This window comes from Equus asinus, chromosome 19, assembly GCF_041296235.1.
Source record: "Equus asinus isolate D_3611 breed Donkey chromosome 19, EquAss-T2T_v2, whole genome shotgun sequence".
NCBI classification, from domain to species: Eukaryota; Metazoa; Chordata; class Mammalia; order Perissodactyla; family Equidae; genus Equus; species Equus asinus.
The window spans coordinates 16,870,860-16,893,286 of NC_091808.1; the positions used below are offsets into that span (position 1 = coordinate 16,870,860).

The 22,427-nt window shown below is 39.2% G+C and overlaps 1 protein-coding gene across 3 annotated transcripts in view; it reads left to right on the top strand.

Annotated features, from left to right (window-relative positions):
• PAX3 (paired box 3) overlaps positions 1-21,645 on the top strand; it is a 94,860-nt gene extending 73,215 nt beyond the window's left edge. For 2 of the 3 annotated variants that reach the window (XM_044751517.2, XM_070489655.1), the window contains exons 6-9: positions 818-983; positions 1,883-2,097; positions 19,362-19,608; positions 20,103-21,645. In XM_044751517.2, coding sequence (XP_044607452.1) covers positions 818-983; positions 1,883-2,097; positions 19,362-19,608; positions 20,103-20,137 — 663 coding nt within the window. In that variant the 3' untranslated portion in view covers positions 20,138-21,645. The remainder of the gene's footprint in view (positions 1-817; positions 984-1,882; positions 2,098-19,361; positions 19,609-20,102) is intronic. The other variant, XM_044751516.2, reaches the window with a different exon arrangement.
• Positions 21,646-22,427: the final 782 nt, after the last annotated feature.

Consider the following 22,427-nt stretch of genomic DNA (forward strand, 5'->3'; position numbering starts at 1 on the left):
TCACAATTTCTCAACATTTTAGATGTTCAGTTGCATTTCTTGCTCCTATTATTGTCGTACCTCTCCGGCTCCTCACACGAAATACTTGGGCTTTGAGTTCCTTGAAGGCATTTTATTATATTACATCAAGTTTTTCTGAAGGTACCTAGTTAGCATATGCCTGGCACAGAGAATGATAGGTGCTTAAAGCTGTTGTTTAAAGAAATAATAAACAAACTAGTTATTTAAGGGATCTTAGATAAAATGCTTTCATTTCTTGAAATACTTACCTCTGTGGCGTCTACTTCCAAATGTCTCACACTTTGAAAGGGATGGTAAAATGGCTCCATTTATCCTTCTGGCCCATTTATATGACTCTCCAGGAGCTATGCTCATAGTGACCCTGGAAACACAGAGACAGACTGATAAGAACATAAGATACAAGGATTAGAGTAATAGGCAAGGCCAACTTAGGACCTATGTTGTGTGGGCGTCAGAGACTCATGGATCCTTGGAGAGTGTATGAAAGTTGGAGGGTGTTGATGATGGTAGTGGGGAGTTCTCGTTGTTTCCACTCCTGCTCAGCCATCCCTGCCCACAGTCATCACGGGCTTTGTGGGGGCTTTGCAAGACCATGCAAAAGCCTGGAAACCCCTCCATGACCCCTGACATTTAACTCTCCTTTCTCCCCTGACAATACAACCCAGAAGGTGGAGGGCTCTTACATCTATTTGCCCTGTCAGTAAGGGGCCTTTAATCTGTTTTAGCATGAAAAATTCATTAAGAATGTACTATTATTTCATCAGTGAAATCCTCAAATTTTAAATTAAATCCATAGGTCTGGTTTAGCAACCGCCGTGCAAGGTGGAGGAAGCAAGCTGGGGCCAATCAACTGATGGCTTTCAACCATCTCATTCCGGGGGGATTCCCTCCCACTGCCATGCCGACTCTGCCAACGTACCAGCTGTCCGAGACCTCTTACCAGCCCACGGCTATTCCACAAGGTATGAAGGAAGGGAGTCAAGGAGTTAACATGTAACTCCCAATTGGTTTCCCTGCTGCGTATTTTATGCAATGAATTCCTCTGCGATGCCGACATCATTGCTATTTGGATGTTAATTACATTATATCAGGTTGCCCTAAGTGTACCTGTCACATTTCAGAAACATAGTTTGTTCTATGACATAGCTGAATCTCTCTAGATAAACTGTGTTGCAATATAATACTATTTCAGTATTTTAGAACAAAACAAAACAGAACAATGAAACAAAACAACCTTCCTAAATAAACATGCAATTTTCTTTCGTTAAAATTTTACCTCTACATTTGTACTCCAGTCTGCAATTTCTCCAGTCTGAAGCTCTGTGATGGTTACTAACCACAGTAGTAATAGAGGGAAGGTAAGCTTTGATGAAGTCCATCTGTTAGCACGTAGAGGTGAACGGGATAAAAGATAAGACTAAATTATTTTGGATTATGAAAGATAGCATTCTAGGCATTCGAAACTATACTATGACACTAATATTAAGGTGCTTTGAAAATGTATTGATAAGAAATTTGAGACTTGCAATTCTCCCATTGGTTAATTCCTATGTTGATTTTTAATAACATTCACTGCCCAAATGGATTTGTTAGCATTCATTATGTGATTTCTGAATTCCTATTCTGGGTGAGTGTGCCAGGAAAGTATATAGATAACTTACGTACTTGCACATATGTGCAGAGCTGTGGCTATACTTGTTACAAGTGGTTCTGCACCTGCTTGTTGAGAAATGCAGTTTGGAATTAACATTTGGTCTGACCGATAGATGCTACTGATGGCTTGGTGACGGTGAACTCTCGCTCTGAACTTTCTCTGCTGACCTACAAAGGAGCTTTCTTCTGACAGTCTTCTTCATTGCAGCCGTGTCGGATCCCAGCAGCACCGTTCACAGACCTCAACCGCTTCCTCCGAGTACTGTACACCAAAGCACTATTCCTTCAAACCCAGACAGCGGCTCTGCCTACTGCCTCCCCAGCACCAGGCATGGATTTTCCAGCTATACAGACAGCTTTGTGCCTCCGTCCGGGCCCTCCAACCCCATGAACCCCGCCATTGGCAATGGCCTTTCACCTCAGGTCAGTCCCGTGTTTCCAGACAGACGATTTGCTGTATACCAGAACCAAATAGCCAATTCCCCGAGGCAGTCATATAATGAATTGCCAAATTTAAACCATAATGTATTCTTTATCCAAGCCACATGATTTTAGTTTCCTTTCTCCCCACCCTTCCTACTGGCTGTATCAAAAGTTGTAGCTCAGACTTAAAATTCAAGAGATTTTTAATGTAATCATGGAGACTTTATGTTTATACTCAGTAGTCAAGGCGTTTGTCATCTCCACTCCTAGTTCTGGGCTTTGGTTGAAAAACTCATACACACATCTTTTTTTTAATGGTATTTGGTCAGGTGATAGGGTTGTGAGCAAAAGCAGCTAACAAGAAAACACCAAAGCTTTTATAAAACATCGGAGAGGAAGCAAACAAGTCGTATGGAGGGAGACCCAGCTGATGGCTACAGGACTTTGGGATAAATGAGTTATAAGTGCACAAACTAGGAGAATTACTGCTCTTTGGGAATATATCGATATCTGAATGTAGTAATTGTTTTTCTAATTTGCATTGGACTATGAGCTTTTCTTGAGAGATCGTATTAATAAATTGCCTTGATAATTGCATGTCAGAGGGTTGGGTAAATTTCCTACATGTGGCATCTGTCTGAAGTTGACATTATTAGCAGTTGTTTAAATACAGATTGCTTGATTTTATTAGAGAGTGCCTGGCCCAGGTGGCGAGGATAGCTGCCCGCTAAATTTGGAGAAATGTCACAAAGGGGTTGCAATCTATAATTGCAATCGAGAATCTCTTCAGGACCAAGAGTGAGAGTTTTAACAGCTTTATCTTTTCTTACTCCCTTTTCCTCTTGGTGGTTAGAAAAACAGAGAGAAGCTCAGAATGACACAAATGAAAAGTGAAAAGACAATTATCCTCAATTACACAGTAATCACTGACACTCACCGCTGCCTAAGCACCAAGAGGGCATTCTAATAGGCAGAAAATGAGATTTTAATGGCACAAAGGGTGGCCAAAATAACGACTCATATATCTTTGCCGTCTTCGTTTTCTTCAACTTGTGGTGTGCGTCTTGGGAGTGGAGTTCCTGGGCTCTGGACAACGGTGATAACTCTGAGCAGCTGAAAAGTTCAAAGCCGTTGGAGTTGAAAAGAATGAATAGCAAAGGCAATGAAATAAACATTTCTGCCTAAAGGCAAAAGTTCATAAATCCTTTTTTGTAACAGTAAATGTAATTAAGTTTCATAGATTCCTATAGCACATCCTGGGATAAAAAATAAGACGTGGCTTTAAACCTCAGCCGAGAAATAACAACATGAAAACAACGAACGTGCTTCCTACAGGACTTTAAGACATTTAATTTCCAACTGCTGGCCTTTGTGAATGTGATTTTGCATGACACTCATGGACTTATATTAATAGATGCATCTTTAAAATGCCCAGATTTATAACATATAAACTTCTTCCACAGTTTAGAAGTAACTTCAGAAGTAGTTATCTCTGCAATTTTTAACATAAGGAATTGGGGGCCATAGAAAAGCTTTTTATGAACATGATTTGGTTGAAAGTTTTAATAAAAGTAAATGCCAATGCTAACTACTTCTGTAAGGGGAGACCCAGGATTTCTTGGCATTTCTTTAGTGTTGAATCATCATAAAAATAATGACACAAATCTGTATTTTGTAAATGAAACTGCTAGTTTCTTGTATTATAAATATATTATCTTGTATGTTATAATGTGTGCAATATTGTAGTCTATAACTATTGCATAAATGGAATTACTAGCACTTGATCTTGAAACTGCTAATCCTTGATTTTTCAGGAAGCCTGGCTATGATTCCAGAGTCGGCGGTAGGGAGGGAATCATGCCAATATCAAGCAATGGAAAATTCCACAGGCAACTTTTCCTGTATTTCTTTACTATGCTCTTACATATTATGTTAATTCATTACTTATTACATTGCAAATATCCAGTTTATTTTGCATTTCGGCCATACGTTTCCGCTGCAAACCACCACTAAGAACCCACATTGTCTAAGTTTTTATAGCATCCCCGATGAGTTGGAAAAGGGACAAATGATATGAAGTTCCTCCTTACCTCCTCAGGCAAAGTTGGAGAATGAAAGATAGTGAGTGAATCAGTACCTTGCTGAATATGTTTATAAAATGACGGAGTAGGAGCGTTGGGAAGTAGAAAGATTCCTGTAGCTTTTGGGATTTATCACTTCTCAGGAATGTCTCTATTTAAGCAAAGAGGGGGGCTACCCTTCTTTTGATTGTCTGGCTTTATTAAGATTATTTTGAAGAAAAATTTGAAGCAAAGAGCCCACATCTAACAGCCTGGGTTACCTATTAAAGAAGATAGTAAAGAAATGGTGGTAGTCCTTTCAGCTTATTACTTATTACCTAGAAGTGCTCATGACCATATTGGATCAGGTCATATTAAAAATGCAACGAATCCTGCAATTACCATTTTTCCTTTTCTCCTCCTACTCTTCCCCTCCCTCTGCCTCTATCTGAGCATCTGATATGCAGACAGATCAACTGAGGCTCAGAGAGCTTGTGGCCTGCTGAAGGCCACAGGGCTGATAGTGAGAGGACTGGGGCTAGACCAAGGATTCCTGGCTCCTAGTCTAGGATCTCATCCATGATAGCCCAACTTGGGTGAAGAGGAAACAGGTTTCATGAAAAATAGAGGCAGGGGGCGTTAGTCATATTTTTAAATCATTTTGTAGGGGCAAGTTTTCTAAACTTTTGGGTTCAGGTTAATTTACACTCTTTTAGCTAATACGTTCTTTACGCGCTTTTTTGCTTTACACACTTTTTCTATCAATCTTTTAACTTCTCCCAGTACTAAAAGTACTTACTGCATGGTTATTGTAGACAACGGGAAAAATTTAAAAAGTGTGTTTAGAGTAGAAAAAAATTTCCCCTTGGTAACCACTCTTAATATTTTTGCATATTGCCTTTCAGCTCTTTTTGGGTCTTATGCTTTTTAAAAAATATAATGGAGTAGTGTATATAACTTTGCATCTCACCTTTTCTCTGCCTTTGTATTTCATCACAGGATATTTCCCATCTATTAATTTAAACGGAATTGGATCTAAATTGTTTTGAGTTGTTATGGCCAATTCATTGTTGATCTCTTCCTTGCGGGCTATTTGACTTGTTAAAAATGTTTGTGCATTTTATTTGACTTTTTTGCCTCATGTCACTGAAATTGATGGGTTGTTTGCCATTCAGACTTGGAAATCATGAGTTAGAATGTGTGTGAACTCTTGTAGCATGGGCTTCCTAGTTTCTTGTCAAGGAATTAATAGAGACCACAATGAAAGGCAAATCGTTTCTTTGTATGTATGTAGATTTTAGTTGGTTTTCCTTTGGGCTCTCTAACATATCTGTTCCTTCAAGCAAAGACTCTCTTAAAGCTTGGAATAAGAGCCGTTAGCCAAATGGTGTTTCTTAGATGCCCTCGGTCCTGTTCTCCGGGGAGGTCTCAGCTTCATGAGGGACAGATGTGAAGCGGTGGCTCAGGAAGGTCACACCTGTCCAGCTGGTCAGATTGGAGTAACAAGAGTGACATGTATTTGTGACATTCTAAGTCTCAGAATATTGACAAAAACTTTTAGAGGGTTTGGTCCGATCCCTCTTCAAGTGGCTGAAAGGGTCTGTGCACTACCTAATCGTTGGCAAGTTTGTCTTGTTCTGAGGGACTCAGTAACTACATCTGGGGAATATTCCCATTTTACTTACGGAAAAACTGAGGCCAATGAAACACAGTCATCTGAATGACAGAGTGAGTTACTGGTAGAGTTAGGAGTGAAACCTATCTCTCTTCTCGTTGTTACTAACTCTTCTATAAACACAAATTACACATTTCACTGGCTAAATAAGCATAATGTCCTAGGAAGTTTTCCAGGGTCTCTATCACCGACGTTCGGATTTTCCTGCAGGCATGGTCGAAAGGATTCACAGATGGAGGGCTTGGCTTCACGTTCCCTCAAAGGCTGGATCTGTTAGGGAACTTGAGATTCTCAGTGATGGGTGAGAGAGGGAGTAGGCTAATGACCTCAAAATTTTCTACTGTCTCTGAATTGCTGGGATCGTTTGAACTACATAACCCTTTTAGGAGACAGGACTTACATAATGAACGGCAAAACACGGTCTGAGAAGAAAACCATTCAACCTGCTCTAACGAGGGCTTTCCTCGGCAGTGGCAGCCTTCTTTAGAGAGGTTGTGTTCTCTTCACGTGGGGACAGTACAGAAAGAATACAGGAAATAGAGACCATATATTTCCCCTCTGAACCCACATGGTATATTACCAGCACCTTCCTGCATGTGCAGGAGAGAAAAAGGAATACTGACCTGGAGTATGGAGTACTGAGGAAATACTACCATATGCTCAAGACGTGAGACTAATTAACATTTGGCCGAAGTTCTTCTAATTAACTTTCTTTTGAAGGAAATACTATACTTACTACTCCCCCACCTCCAAAACACACATAGCCAACCCCAAAACACAACACCAATTAAATTAACAAACTTTTATCATTTCATGCCCCACTTCCACCCCACTTCTACAAACTCCCCAGTTTTTGGTGACAGCTTCTAATGATTTCTTGAGTGAAATACAGTATCAGTGGGTTACATGGTTTCTAGGAAGCTTTTTTATTGTTCTGCAGTATACAAAAATGGGCCAACTTGGCTGCACTTAGGGTTCATCAACCATTGCAAATGATTCTTCAAATGTTTTGGGTTTGGTAAAACCTAAAACACATTTTGCCAAGTACTTTTCCTCCTTAATTTTTCAAACTGTGTATTTTAGGGAAAATTTGATCCATATGGTTTTGATTCATTTACTCTTATATCATTGACATTTTTTTTTCCTGTGGAGCCATTTGATATCCAAGAAGCTTTCTGAACCTTTGCTATGTTCATTTTAAGCATTTTCCTCCTTAAAAAGAGGAAGTCCTCTTTGCAACCTCAGAGGCCATAAATTTTGAGTACTCTCTGAATTCAGCAATGCTTAAAAATACATTTGGTATAAATCTGGGTTATTATGAACACATTTTATGTTTAGAGCAGATGGGGAGATTTTCGTTTCTGGTTTATGAGTGAAACCAATGACAAAATAAGAAAATAGGCTTAAATTACACACAAAAAAGTTTTGTTGTAGAGAATGTTTAACTGTTATTAATAAATCCCCATGGTAAGAGCTAATGCTCAAAGGCCTTATTTCGAATTTTGTCCAGGTCTTGGGTAAGATGTAATTGAATAAGCAGTACACCTGGCTATTTCATGGATAATCTACTGAGGAAAGAAAAAATTCTCATAAAGATTTGCGTACCAGGCTTAAAGATGCTTGAATGTTTGCTCACCACTCAGCACCTCAGGAACAAAGAGCAGGTCTGCAGATCTCATCAAGTTTACTGACCATTCATGTGTTAAGTCTGGTTGAATCATCACAGCTTTGTTTGTGGGAATGAAGTACCGTCTCTGAAATAGACTCAAGAAAGAGCAGATAGATCTTTGTGTTAACGAGATTGTGGTTAAGGGCGTAAGATGCCAGGATCAACTTTTGTTCTTAATTCACATTTTACAAAAGAAAACCTTTAACTCAACCACCCATCCAGTTGCTTTTAAAGAGTAATATTAAAATTGAGATTATTAGTGTGTAATGTATGTAAATTGCATATTTGGTGTCAGCCACGCTTATTAGGCAGCTTCTCCATTTCATGCATATATGTATTAGACTGTTGTGGTTCCATTTCAAATTAGATTTCAGTTGCTCAGCACAGTTTCTTTTGACAAACATTTGTTAATCCTGAAACTTATTAGGGAGAAGCATTTAAGTGTTAATATGTGTACACAAAACTCAAGGCTGCTTTTGATTTTGCTTGTCATTTTTTGGACTGCAGTGTTCATAATTATCTCAAATTCCTTAGCTGTAAGGCAGGATGATGGTTCTTTGTCCATCGAAGGTGTAAGGGCTTACTGTGAATCAGCTTGTGTGCATGGGGTATAGTCATTAAGAATGGTTGTGATGGGTACTTTTCTGTTTCCTATAGAGAGAAAATCTTTTTCACTGTAGCATGATAATTCCTTAGCCTCCTCTTGTACTGTTGAAACATATAAAACCAGGAAGGTTTACCCTGGTGGCAGGGCCAGCTCCTGTTTCAGAGGAGCTATTTTTCTGGACATTTTTGGGCTCACATCCAGAAGCTACTTGATGCTAGGCTATTTGTTTTGTCCATTTCACACACCGGTTGCAGATCCTGTGCCCTCAGCCTATCTTTATCATCGTGAAGATCCAAACAAGCAGGTGCCACCAACCAAATTCCCAACAGAGGCACTTCCTTCCCTTTACACTTTCCAGAAATTCATCTGTGGAAGCAAAAGAGTGATTTTGATTAAAGAGATTGGTTGGGTGTCAAACAAAGCTTAGACAGAGAGACATTCCGTACAAAAGTGGCAGCCTCTCCAAGTTTGAGCCTCTTTCTGTTTCATTTCTAAAGCAGTTCATGAGCTCAAAACCAGGGCTGCAGGAGCCTCACATGTTTATGAAAGCTCGAGGATGTTTATGATCATAAATGAGCCCATTTCAGCTACACCAGAATAACCATCGGCCATTTGCATGTTTCCATTCTGCCATATTACGTTTTCGAGATATTCTGCTCCGTGGTGAAAACTTTGCTGCTAATCCATTTGTTGAAGCAATGCAGGCTGTAATTGACCTGGTGCCTTTGGTTTTTCTCCGAAGGCTGTGGTTGCTACCCTTAAAGAATATGAGGAGAGCCCTGGTTTATGTCAACTCTAGCCACAGCCTCTTGAGTTAGTTACAGATTGGAGAATTGTGAGAGAAACAACTACTTGGCCAAAATCTCCTTTTTTAAAGAAAGGGAAGGAGCAGCAGCCAGTGACTAAATCTTACATCATGTTACTGAAATGAGCCACAAGAAAACCTTTCCTGCTGAATTAAATATTTTTGTATTTGTTGAATTGATTTAACTAGAAACTCCATCAGCTACTTTCTCTTGTACATTAGACAAATCAGATGCAACAACCTCATGGTTTTTAGGTCCATTTGAATTCCTTTAGCCATTGAGGAGAAAAAAATTGAGTGTGATTGCTTAGTCTATAACTAAGTTCCTAGAATAAAAAGTTTTCCTTTGTAGTTGGTAATACACTGTAAAGCCATGCTGGATTCTGGTGTGAGGCTAATGGTCTGAATCAACCCTTTATATGCGGTTGGAATGCAATGTAAAGCTTTTAATTTATTACTGCATTTGCAAAATGGGAATATCTACAGAAATCTGAATACTTGCATATTTATTCAATTAGGGGTTGAATGTGTGCTTTGTACTGTAGGCACAGGAGACTGGATTCAGTCATTAGTTGTGTACTATTTTTTGGTTTTTTTCTAAAGAATCTGTCTCTGCAAAACAGTCTGGGTTTCATCAGAGGTGTATATTTTTCAATGTATAGCATAATATTTAAAAATTACTCTTGACATTTAGCCGGAGCTCAGTAAACTGGTTTCTGAGGTTGGTGATTGCATTGTCCCTCATGATCAATGGGAAAGATGGGGAATTGGGAGGCCCTTTGACTCAGTGTGTTTTGTGGAGTCACAGGGTAGGATTTCTCCCTGAAGGGCAGATTTCTTAGCTGTAAGATGACTATGCAGCCAGTCCTCAGCTCTGAACTAATGAAGGAGGCAGCCCTTATTTAAAGAAATAACTCTCTTTCTCACAAAATACTGATGTCTCGTTTTGGGCAGCTTGCATTAAAAAATGTAAGTAAACTATTGCATCTGTTCTGAGATTTAAAAACCCTCTGATCTTCTATTGTATGACTCCATGGGAAAATTTCTAGTTCAATATCAGCCCTTCTGTGACTATTCCAGGCAGAATGTCTTGTTTTGGCCTCCGTTGCTGCCACACCGGTGTGCTCATCATACCTTGTTAAAACCCATACCACACTGTATTATATGATAATGTATCCATTTCTCCCTTTGACCATGCGCTTCTAGAAAAATGGTACTAGGTCATCATCGTCTTTGAATACCCAGAAACCAAACAGTGCCTGTTACTAAAGCCTTGTTCCCCAAACTGGGCTCCTTGGAACAGTGGTTTGGGCAAAAAGGATTCTGAATCAGCAACTTGGTAAATGTTACAAATTATCTCTCTTTATCTTTCAGAGTCCCAGTGCATCTTAGCCTACTAAAGGCTCTGGCAAGTCTTGCAGCATGGAAACATGTTTGTGTAACTCGGTGTTCTCCAGTTTAACTTGGAGCCCTTTTGTTGAGCATCAAACTACCAAGTTTTGAGAAACATTTCCTAGAAAGTGCTGAATGAAAGAAAACTCAGCTGGAGACCCAAATGATGAATATTTCCCTTGAGTTTTTTCACAAGGGACTGTTTCTTTCTATTTAACATTTGGTGTTATCTTCTACTTCAACACATTCCCATGTCTCTGTATAAGAACTTAGCAGGAAAAAGAGAAATTTTAAAGAAGAAGCTATAAACTGCTTAAGAATGTTTCCATGAGGCAGATAAGGGAGTAAAGGAAAGAAAGAGAATTCCTGTTTAGTGAATCGATTGCAGTGGGTGTAACTCATTGACCTACAAAAGGAACCCCAAGGTCAAAAGCATGAGCTTCCAATATTTCTCAGCCGCTCACTAGCTGGGTGTGTTCGACACGTTGCCTAAAATATCTCAGCTTCTGTTTCACCTTGTTAACCTTGGAAGATATCGAAAAAGAATTGTCCTGTAGAGTTATGCTGAGATACGCAGTACTTAGGAAACTTAAATGTTTTTTGATAAAGTAGTAATACTATCGCGACAGGGCCTTCATTATTGACTTAAAAATATCACGTGAACCTCTGACCAAAAAAAAGCCCCAAAATTTTTGTTTGTTTTTGACAAAGAAGGCAAATGTGGAAACTGAGTAATATAAAGGAAAGTCAGTTTCTTGGTGGCCCGGAGTATTTTCAGGTACTCCACTTAGATATTTTAAATATTGGTGTCCATTCAGAATGCAGTAATTGTAATATGTCTGGGATATGATAGTCCTTAGAAATACATCATACAAAAATTAGGTTTGTTTCCGTAATTCAGATCACAATAACATGAGAATCCACTACAACGAACAAGAGCCAATGATCCTTCATTCCATGGGGCTAAGAGTGGGGAGCAGACAGGAGTTTCCTATTGTTTTCTGTTTCTTATTCTTGTTTTGATTTATTGAAATATAATATCAACAGGAACACATTTTCAAAAATATACAGTCCAGCTTCTATGGTACTAGATAAATTAGAAGCATGATACTTATCTCAAAGGCAGGAGAATCTGATGTGTGTTGTGCTTCTTTCTCATCAGCAAGGGATAAAGGGATCTGAAACAATAGGTAAAGTAGAAAGGCTTTAGAAATTAAGGGACAGTCTAAGTAATTTGGAAGTAACTGACTGAGGAACATTCTTTGTTTTTTCTTTTCCCCAAAGATTGGCACCTGAGCTAACATCTGTTGCCAATCTTCTGGCTTTTCTTTTTTTCTTCTTTTCCCCAACGCCCCCCCCCCCCCACCCCCCATAGTCGTATATTCTAGTTGTGAGTACCTCTGGTTGTGCTACGTGGGATGCTGCCTTAGCATGGCCTGATGAGTGGTGCTATGTCCACACCCAGAATCTGAACCAGCAAAACCCTGGGCCGCCAAAGTGGGGCATGCAGACTTAACCACTCAGCCATGGGGCCGGCCCCCAGGAACATTCTTTTAATCACTAAATTACAAAGACTTTATTTTGTCGAGATCTGTAGGAGCAGATTAAATTTTTGTAGATCAAAAAACTATGTAAGTGGCTTCACTGTAGGCCCTGTATGTTGCCAGCCTACACAAAGTTGCCTGTGCAATAGGGGACATAGCCACTGCCCAATTTATGATCAAGGACACTAGTCAATTTTCAGGTGGAAAAGCCATACATCTTCATCGGTCCAGTGCCCCTGGAATCAGGTAAGAGAGGAAATTAAGGTAGATGGGACTTTAGCTTAGCGCTGTAGTAGCTTCTGGTTCTTGGAGGACTGTGTTCTCAAACTCCAATATCTGTAGAGTTGCTACAAGTCTCCGTGCATCTTAAATGCATGCTTGTTCTGCCTTACCGCAACGTCTGTGAAACAGACCAGAAAACCTTGCCTAAAGGGGATGTTCATTGTTGAGATCTACTCATTAAGTCAGTATCACTTGGTTGTTTCAGCTGGCTCTCTTCTCTATTTTAAGGACATAGCTTCCTTCACGTGAAGAGGGCAGGGAAGTTTCTCTTCTGTGATCTTCAGGCATTTAATAGATGGAGTCTTAAGACATTGACTTTGCGCAGCCACGGAAGTGTTTGCCTATATCACACCTGGTCTAGAAGAAAGAAGAAATTTCTTTGTTGAGTTGGCAGCTGTTTTCCTTCCTTAGTGGGCTGGAATGTATTGGGTGGTAGGGAAGATTCTAGAGGAACCGGAATACCGTGTAGCCCAACATCCTTCTTCTTAGGAGGGGTGGAGTTGAGATCCCTCTTCCTGAAAGGCAATGTGGATTTGTACTTTATTATGGGGTTTTTTTTTTTCTTTCTTTTTTTGTGAATTTCACACAGAGCTGGGCATTTAAGGTTTGGCAAGGTTTGCGTTTATGAATGGTTATTAGGGTAAATCAGCTCCTTGAATGCAGGTTTATATTATGGGCAATTAGAGGTAAAGTTCTAAACGCCGTCTCACTGAGGTCTTGTGGGATGCCCGAGCATAGAGCTTTTCCCTTTCTATATTTGGAATCTTAGGTCCCCAAGGGTCAATTAACATTTAGCAAACGTGTCCTGAAGTAGTCATGAAATTAAACCAAGATATATGTTTGATTTTCCACAGTCGTGTATTTAGACAGGTTTTTGAAATGGTGATAGGTTTGAATGCTTATCCTTCAGAGAGCTACTGTGGTTGTAAGAAATTTCCTGAAATGAGAAGAGTTAACAGCAGGTAATGTCATTCCTGCTAGAAAGAGTTTGAGACTCTCTGTGTTAAGTGATGAATGAGGGTATCTGACCCACATCTGTTTTACATTAGAATGGAACATTGCCCTGACATCGTTAGGAGCATTTGTCAAGATTCCCTGGACAGAGCTTCTGTAAATTACATGCTGCAAATGTGTCAGGGTCAGATAAGAGGATATCATTAACTCTCCCAAGTTTACTCAGGGCCCTGTGAGTCCCTCTCAATATGCTAACGGCCAACAATTTTCCCTGAGCCGTTCTGTTATATTTTTCATTCATAGAAGAAAAAAAATACGTATGGTATACCCCCCAATATGGCACATGTTCTTTTCTCATAAATCATATTAATTGTAGACATGGTCACAAAGCATATTAAATGCAGGCATGCGTAAATGAATTCAAACATATGAGAATTTTATTACAGCCCATGGTGGGTCTAACATAGTCAAATACCAACTGTATTAACTAGCATACTTTTTCATATAGGTGGAATAAGCTTTTTCTTAATGGGCTTTATTTTATTGATAGTAGATGGACGTGATGTGATTGTTTATCATTAGCTAGAAGTAAACTATATATATGTATATATGCATGTGTGTGTATATATATGTATTTCTTGCAAGCCATTTCTATGCTAATTCTTCGCCTAGATTAATATTTTAGTCATCAGTCCCTAAAGAGTGTTGCTATCTATTTAGTAGCTTAGCTCTATTGAGAAACAGATACTCTAAAGAATTGATAAAATAAAAGTTATTCTGTAATTGATTGCAGGCCTGGAGATTAAAGCACATACACCACTTGGAGTTTTACTAAGACAGTACTGACTGTGCTCTTTACAAATAAAACTTGGACATTATGCAACATATGAGCCACACTTGCCTGGCGCTCAGTCTTTTGTCATGCATTAAACATAGCTACTTGCAAAATGTGAGCTCAGGATGAAAGTAGAAAATAAAGATGTTTTTAGGTGGACATTTTACACGCCCTGGTTTTCTGTGTGGTTAGGCAACAGTCAGCCATGCATGCCCTCCCATAGCTCTCGGTGTGGGTGAGAAGGTCACCATACTTACCTTGAGAGAAACTTCTGCCTTCAGGCCACTTCCCTCTTACAGCTTTCAAACAGACCAGGCCAAAAATCTAATTATTTAGATGCTAATCAACTGCAGGATCATTCCTAAGGCATTTCAATCTGAAGACAACATTTTCAGGAACGTTTTCTCTGTTCAAATTTTAGGCTTTTCAGGCTCAAAGAGACAGTCATTGAAATTAAACCATTAAGTGACTCCGGTAGCACCCGTATAGGCAAAAAACATTCGGATAAACATTCGAATATTTTGTTTGGTTCTAGAAATAAGTGATATCCAAATTAAATATATATGTATAGTCAGTAGACTTTTGGAGAGGAGGGTAGAACCTAAAAAAAAACCCCTAAAACCTTGTATATCAGCACAATGGTTTTCTAAAAAGCAACTTAAACGTATATTATTAAATGTTAAATCAGAAGAAGATCTGATTATTTAAGTATAAAAAAGAAAATAAAGACATCAACCAGGATTCCTGCTAAGGAATAAAGAAGCGCCTGGATGTACACCATAATTTGCTAAACCATTTTAGATTTCTGATAAGCTCTGAGCACCTTTGACTGATGGCAAAACCATAATGCTTACACCAAGACAGACATTTTTCCAGATACATTGTTTTAAATGTAAATCTTAATTTGGCCCGTAGTTTTTATGATTTATATTTGATCTTACGGCAGGAAAATTAATTAAGAGAAATATGGCATGAAGCAATCGTAAAGAGTTAGTTTTTCCTGAACCATATAATCTTCCAATCAAGATATAAACAACCTACTTGGAATCCTGAAACTTGAGAATGACCTTAAAGACATCTTCAGAAAATGTCTCTAATAATGCAAACGACTGAGGAACTGGTGGGAGAGGTGTCAGCTCACGCATTTGTTTTTAAAGGTTATCCGTAAAACAATTTAGAAGTAGTGTCTGGGAAATGTTTTGGAGGTAACAATTTAGAAATATACTTATTAGATTTTTTTCAGATGCCTTACCTAAGAGTTGTACTCAACTGAAAGTAAAAGCTAAGTCCTGCCCCCATGTCCCTTCCCAATGGGACAAAACAGAGGTTCTTATTAAGGGACAACTCTTTTCTTGGTCATTGTATCTCCTGGACTTATCTGGCAATTAATAAGAATGTGGTCAGCGTTCCATCAACAGGACTGAGTAGCACAGAGTTTCTTTCTTTTCCTTTGAAATTGTTTGTGAAAACCAGGCAGTCGTACCTCCCCTACCCCAAATTAAAAAAAAAAAGTCAGGGAAAAATGCCAACCCTGTAGTAGAAACAGCTTACTAATAGCTTATGAGGGAAAAAAACACACTTTGCCACAAATGAGGATTTTATTTTCGGCTTTGAATTATAAATTGCTATAGGAAAAGCATGTATAAAAGAAATCCTGGGACTATTCTTAAAAAGAAAATATGACTGGAAGACATCCTATAACCATATTGGAGAGAGTTCCAAGAAGTTCGTTTAACAACAACTTTGTGCAGCAAGAAGAAATTTCCATCGCTTCCCTTGGACCACGTGAAATACAAAATAGCTTTTAGAAAAACATACATAAAAGTGTAATGGGACCCTTCCACAGAGAGTTGAGATTTTAAATTATGTTAGGGGAAAGTAATGTATTTTGTATTGATAGATTCACTATTATTTTCCCAACACAGATTGCCTTTTTAATTCTTCAATTAGAAGTTATTAAAAAGGCATATATTTCCAGCCTTCTCAATGTGAAATATTGAAATAAATCACGTTAGTTATAATTATCTATAAATTTCAATTTCAGATCAATGTAGGAAAATATTAGTACCTCTTTCCTCATCCTTAAACAATTTTTGAGAAGGAAATCATGATTACAATATGTGACTATCACAGCGGAAATCAGAATTTGTGGGAGAATGCCTGTTTCTTGGGCTCTATCAGGAAAGTCAAAGGGACCAAAGATAAGCCGGTCTTGGGTCCTCTGCATCTCCTCACATTAGCCGCTGCAAGTATTGGGCTGCTGAGCTAAGGGACATTGCTAAAGCAGGAGCTGTCACTAGTTTCCCATGTGTGACAGAGACAATACGGATAGGAAGACCAGTAAGCATCCATCGTATTCCCTTCACCCAGCAGCCATACTCCTGACTGAGTCACGCTCCAGGATGTCTTAAAGACACTGAGCCCTGGAATTTTTGAGAAACTATCTTTCTTTTGCCTTAGAATACAGCCCTGGCAGATATCTTCTCCATTCTCCAGTAGATTTATTTTAAGGTCTTAGATTTAAATCCTATCCTAAAGTATTTTCTAATTCAGCAGTTGCACAAAGTTGCTACATGAACATCATAAGCTGAGTTTTGCTTATAGGAAGTACTCATTTCTTCTCTTTTAGGATCTTCATTTTTTTTTCCCCCATGGACAAAGTTATTGCTGCCTTCAAAATGTAAACAAGAAATGTATGGCAGAGGATTAAAAAAAGCTTATCACAAAGATGTACATATAGCTCATGTACGCTTGGGAGAGTGTGCATGTTTTGGATAAAATCTTGCTCTTCCTTTTCAACTATAACCGTATATAGAGTATTCCATTTCTCCCTTAAAGTGACATACCATTAAATGAGTTTCAAGTACGTATCTTCATGCAGGACACTCTTGATTTAAAATAAATTTCCTTTTTTCTGGAACCACTGGATAGTTTTTTTCTCTGGATTGATACAATTGCAAAATTGCTTTTTCTAAGTGGCTGTTTTTTTACTTAGCACAGCTTAGTTACACAGTAAAATATTGGTGCCCTGTGTCATTGTCCCCTTTTCTTTAAAAAAATCACAGTTTTCACATTTTAATTTTCCCTATCCATTCTTGCCCATCAGACAGTACACAAAGAGGTACCCCTGATTTAGGAGTAACAACCTCTGTTTTAAAGACTCTTTTCTTCTAATAGACATGGGTAATTTTGACTTGAAATAAAATATTTCATAAATTAGTATATCAATGGAAGCTTATGAATTTTCCAAGCATACACTGTAAAATGATTTATATAAGCTCAAAGAAAGGCAAAGAAGAAAAAAAAAACCCACATAGGGGGAAGAACTTTCAGGAAATAGCTTCAATGCATTCTGGGTTATGTTCACATTTTTAAAGTGAGAAAATGAAGTAATCAACTTGCTGTAAACAGCTGTGGGGTGGGACCCTCAGAGAGTGCCAGGTTCTAGTGATTTCCATCCTCCTGGAGCCGTGAATCCTGTGGATTCTTACTTTATTTTGTGATTTTCCTTTTCCCCAAATCCCCAATAAAACAAAACCATGCTCTGTCACTTATGATTAGTTTTTAGAATATAAGTAATTTTTAGAGATTTTTAAAAAGGTATTTTATCACATAACTCCAGTCTAGATCCTTTGGGATGTCTTTAAAAATTTGGTTATTACTTGGCTGCTTTCTCCACACTGGCCCACCCCTCCACGTGCGCACAGACACAGTAACTCACATGAAAGGGAGACAAGGACGGAAGACTGGGGCCTCTGGGGAAAGGCCAGGGGAAGCAGTGGCTCGTTAGAATGGAGGAAAAAAGGGTAATCCATAGAAGGTGGTGAACAGATTCTCTCTCCTTCTCTCTCTTTTTCTTTTTTTCTGTCTCTTGGGGCTAAGTGAAGATGGATCAGTTTAAAGTTTTATTTCAAGAAGATTTTGTTTTGCTATGAGGATTATGCAAATCCTTTCTAAAGGGGATTGTGGCCTTACTGTGTTTGGAATGGAACTTAGGATGCTTTCCGGGATGCAGGACTAGTCCCTCCTACCTGCCTTGCTGGAACCCCTAGATCTAGGATTCTACTGGCTGAGTCACCTTGGGTGATAGCACAAGGCCTAGAGTCAGGGCGTGGGTTTCATTGCTGCCCTCTCCAGTTGTGTCGTTGGTACACTTTACTCTCCATATGCTTCAAGTGTCCTAAAAGACAGGAGTATTATGGCAAGATTGTGGGATTGTGGGCCCCTGCACTTTGTAAGTATTTTGTAAGTGGGTGGTAGTTTGTAATCAGGTCAGACTCTTCACCCAGCAGTCCATTTCTTCCGCAATTGCTTTGTGAGTCCTGCCACTGAATTGTAGGAAGTTGAGAAAAATCTTTTCTCTCCTGTGGCCGTTTTCCAGCTGCAAAATTAATTATCTACTTACTTCCATCACAAGGCATTTCAAGGGTCAGTGAGCTTGAGTTTGTGAAACACTTCACCTTGCTCATCTGAAAGTTGTTCTGTTATCACAGTTTTGTTTTTTTTAAAGCTGTCTTGCTCTCTAGGGTTATTTATGAAATGGAATGGAATTTGTTTAATATGTTTGCATTTCAGGCTTTTCTTTCCTTTTAACACTTCTTATACATGAAATGTTAGTTTAGAGAAGAAAAGAAAGGATAGGTAATGGAGGCAGTTACCTGGAGAATCACCATTCATTCATTCATCCATTCATTCACTCACTATTATGTGCCAGGCACTCTGTTACATGCTGGGGATAGAGATGAGTGGGTTATTCCCCCCAAAGCTCTAATAATTCAAAGTAGTGACCGAAGTAATGATTCCAGAGTGAGACAAAGGAACGTTGGGGAGGAAGTAATTATTTCTAATTACTGGAAGATGGCCAAGATAGAGAGAGAAACTTTCTTGAGGGGGAACTCTATGAAAAAGGACATAGAGATCTCAAAATACACAAAAAGAATTGGATATAAATTTATTAACTTTAAAAAAAATGTAAGCAAATGCTTGTTTGAAATGATGTGTGAAATTTCCAGATGTAATATATGGTTAAACATTATTCTATACGAACAGGTATAATTTCTCCCTCCCTCCATCCCTCTATCCCTGTGTCCCTCCGTCCTTCCTTTTTTCCCCTTCTTTGAAATTCCTGTCCGATTTTATCACTAGAGGCATGGTGAGTGTAATCTCTCTCGCTCACCCCCTTTCCTTCTTTCTCTTTTCCTTTCCTCCCCCCTTCTCCCTCCCCTCTTTCCTTCTTCTGAAATGGCAGTCAGATGTTATCATTGGGCATGATGTAATACCTGTGTCACTTTGAATTGGGGTCACTGTCTTCTGGACAGCTCTTTAACAGTCGATTTCCAAAGAGATAAAAATTAGACTTCCCCAGTTATTCTTCCAGCGATCGGCTATAACCTGGTCTGCCCTGCATTCTCATTTCTTCCCAATCTGCCTGTTTATTTTAGGTAATGGGACTCCTGACCAACCATGGCGGGGTACCCCATCAGCCCCAGACCGATTATGCTCTCTCCCCTCTCACGGGGGGCCTGGAACCTACCACCACGGTGTCGGCCAGCTGCAGTCAGAGACTAGACCATATGAAGAGCTTGGACAGTCTGCCAACATCTCAGTCCTATTGTCCACCCACCTATAGCACCACGGGCTACAGTATGGACCCTGTCACAGGCTACCAATACGGGCAGTATGGACAAAGTAAGCCTCAGACTGTCTAGGGGGTAATTACTCCTAGAAGGGTGAAAAACGTCCACTCTTCCTTAAGAAACAGGATATGGCCACATGATTAAGCCTTACATCCCAGCATCAATTTTGTGGCAAAGCTTGCTGATTGTTCCAGCAAGGGATCCCTTGTATAATTATTTTCTTAACTGATGTCAACAACATCTTGCGGTTATTAATTGCTGAGACGTGAAACCTGATTGCCACTAGGTAAAACATAAGGGTTGGCCAAAATGAAATAACCCCTGGCATTAGAAACACATGTTCTTAATGAGGTCAGCTCAAGGATCATATGAGGTATAATCCCAAAGACACAGAGTTGTGTCAAACTTGTCTCAGGAATAAAAATATTAGTCTCGATCCTTTGATACCGCGGTATTAAATATGACATTGTCAGCCTGTAGCTGATTTTGCCCCTTGCTGTGAATTGTCCCAGCGTGACCTAAAAAGCTGTGTGTGTTTTCTTACAGGTGCCTTTCATTATCTCAAACCAGATATCGCATAAGTGAACTGTCCACTTGGAGCAGAAACTGGCCCTGTTTCCGGTCTCCACAGCCTAGACATGAAGAACCTTCTCAGAAAAAAAAAAATCACCCTTTTGGGGGGAAGTCCTGACAGGAGACAAAGGAGAGTGACTGATTTTCTTTCTCCAGTAGTTGGTTTCAAATTCTTTTGAACGTGTGGAACATAAGCAGTGGAGAAAAGGAAGACCTGGAACAATAAAAGACAAATGCAACATTTTAAAGCAATGATTTAACATGGCTACATATCAAAATATCCCAGCTCTTTAGTGCTGATGATCAAGGAGCTAAAACATTCCATTTGTGTGTGTGTGTGTGTGTGTGTGTGTGTGTGTCCGTGGCCGTGTGTGCACGCGTGAGATTTATCTAGCCTGGTTTGTGCAAGCAGAATGTTCTAAAAGATAGTCGGAGAATACTCTAAACTATAACATGTTTGATGTCCAATGGGGACACTTCTTCAACTTTCAAACTGCTTGCTTAATGAAGCAGGAATGGAGGAATCATTGACTTTTACACACTGGAAATTGACATCAAAATAAATGCCGCCATTTTTAGGAAGTTAGACTAGATGTAAAGGACCTCCCAAATAAATTATTTGTTATCCTCATTTGTAATCCAGTTGTCAATAAATGTCCTGGACGGACCAGCTTGCTAACAAGATATGGGATAGCAGGAAGAAAAACTGGTTTTCTTTCCTGGTGTGGGAGAAGTGTGTGACGTGTTCCCAATTCATTTTCATTTGGAAGCCAACCTGGACGGGGGGAGGGTGTGGTGGAGAAGAAGTGATGTGCATTCCCACAGCTGCTTATCAGTGTGCAATACTGTGTACCTCACGGATGCTTTGGCAATGGCCAGGGCCATATAAACAGAATCAGAACTATATTTTTGCAGGTGCTTTGTTTTCGCAGCCCGTGATTCATTGTGGTAGAATGCAGTGATGTTCGCCATTGGTTGGACAACCAACACCCGACTTGCTCCTTTTGATTAGAGACCATGTTTGAGAATAGTGCTTTAAAATGATTACGTTTGCATTCTTCTCTTTTCTGTGAAAGGCAGGGCAAGAACAGAAATGTCCACGTGGCTCTCATGTACTTTTAAATTATACAATGATATCCAATATTAAGAGATTCTAGGAACTGAGGTTTATATACGTTTGTGTGGTGACATTTTAGAATGTCAATAAATTTGCTTTTTGAGATCTTAAGAGGAACAAAGAGGTGGAAGGCAGTGTTATTTATTTCTTTCTATTCTCGGAACCATGAACGAGGTAGGCACAAATACATTCCTTTTAGAGTTAAGAATTATGATGTAGAGAGATAGTGAGATTAGACACATAGTACCGAGTTTAGTTCATACATTGGTCTTAGAGCGTGATGGATCAAGAGAAGTGTTATCTTTGTGTTGCAGCCTCAACCAACAACGTGTTGTAAAAATGTCTTTCATGTAAAAAGTGCAGTAAATATTTACTATTTATAATGAATAAACAGTTATGAAAACTTGCCCCACACTGCTTTTTTGGGGAAACTGGTGAATGTCATATAATAAAAACTTGGAAATGGGGACCCAACAAAATATATACTTCACCTCCAAGTGCCTGTTAGATTAGACTATAACTTGGACAAATAAGGTTGCACAACTCACAACTGTATTCTTTTGAAGAAGCCTGGTTGAACACACTTTTAAGGACTTTTAAGAACACACTTTTGAGTTTGTGATTTCATGGACGTGGAATCTAGAAAAGACTCTCAAGTCTGCCTTCCTCTCTCCTTGGTTCTCTCAGAGCTATGAAACTCCTCCACCATCACTTAAAAGCCTGTTTTCCTCCAGAACACCAGACTCTATCTTCATCTCCTACTATCACCTCCACTGAAATTTTTATTGAAAGCTCTCATATGATGTTTTAGAAGCTTTCTTCACTCTTCATGAAAAATATTATACCTGTTTCATTCTTTCTTTCTTCCTCCCTCCCTCTCTCCCTTCAACACATATTTAATGAGAGTCTGAACATGCGAGGCAGGCTGCTTGGCCCTGGTGTTAATAGCAGTGCTTACAAACTAGTGGGTAAAGCAGAGGCATAAACGCATAATTACAATAAAGCGTGAGGACTGTTTATATTGGGGAAATAATCATAATACCCTTTGAGGCTCTTACTTCTATTAACTTATTTATTCCTCCCAATATCATATATGAAACAAGTGATGTCATTAACATTCGTCTTTTACAGATGAGGAAACTGAGGCACAAGGAGTTTACGTGAGGTCACTCAGCAGCAGA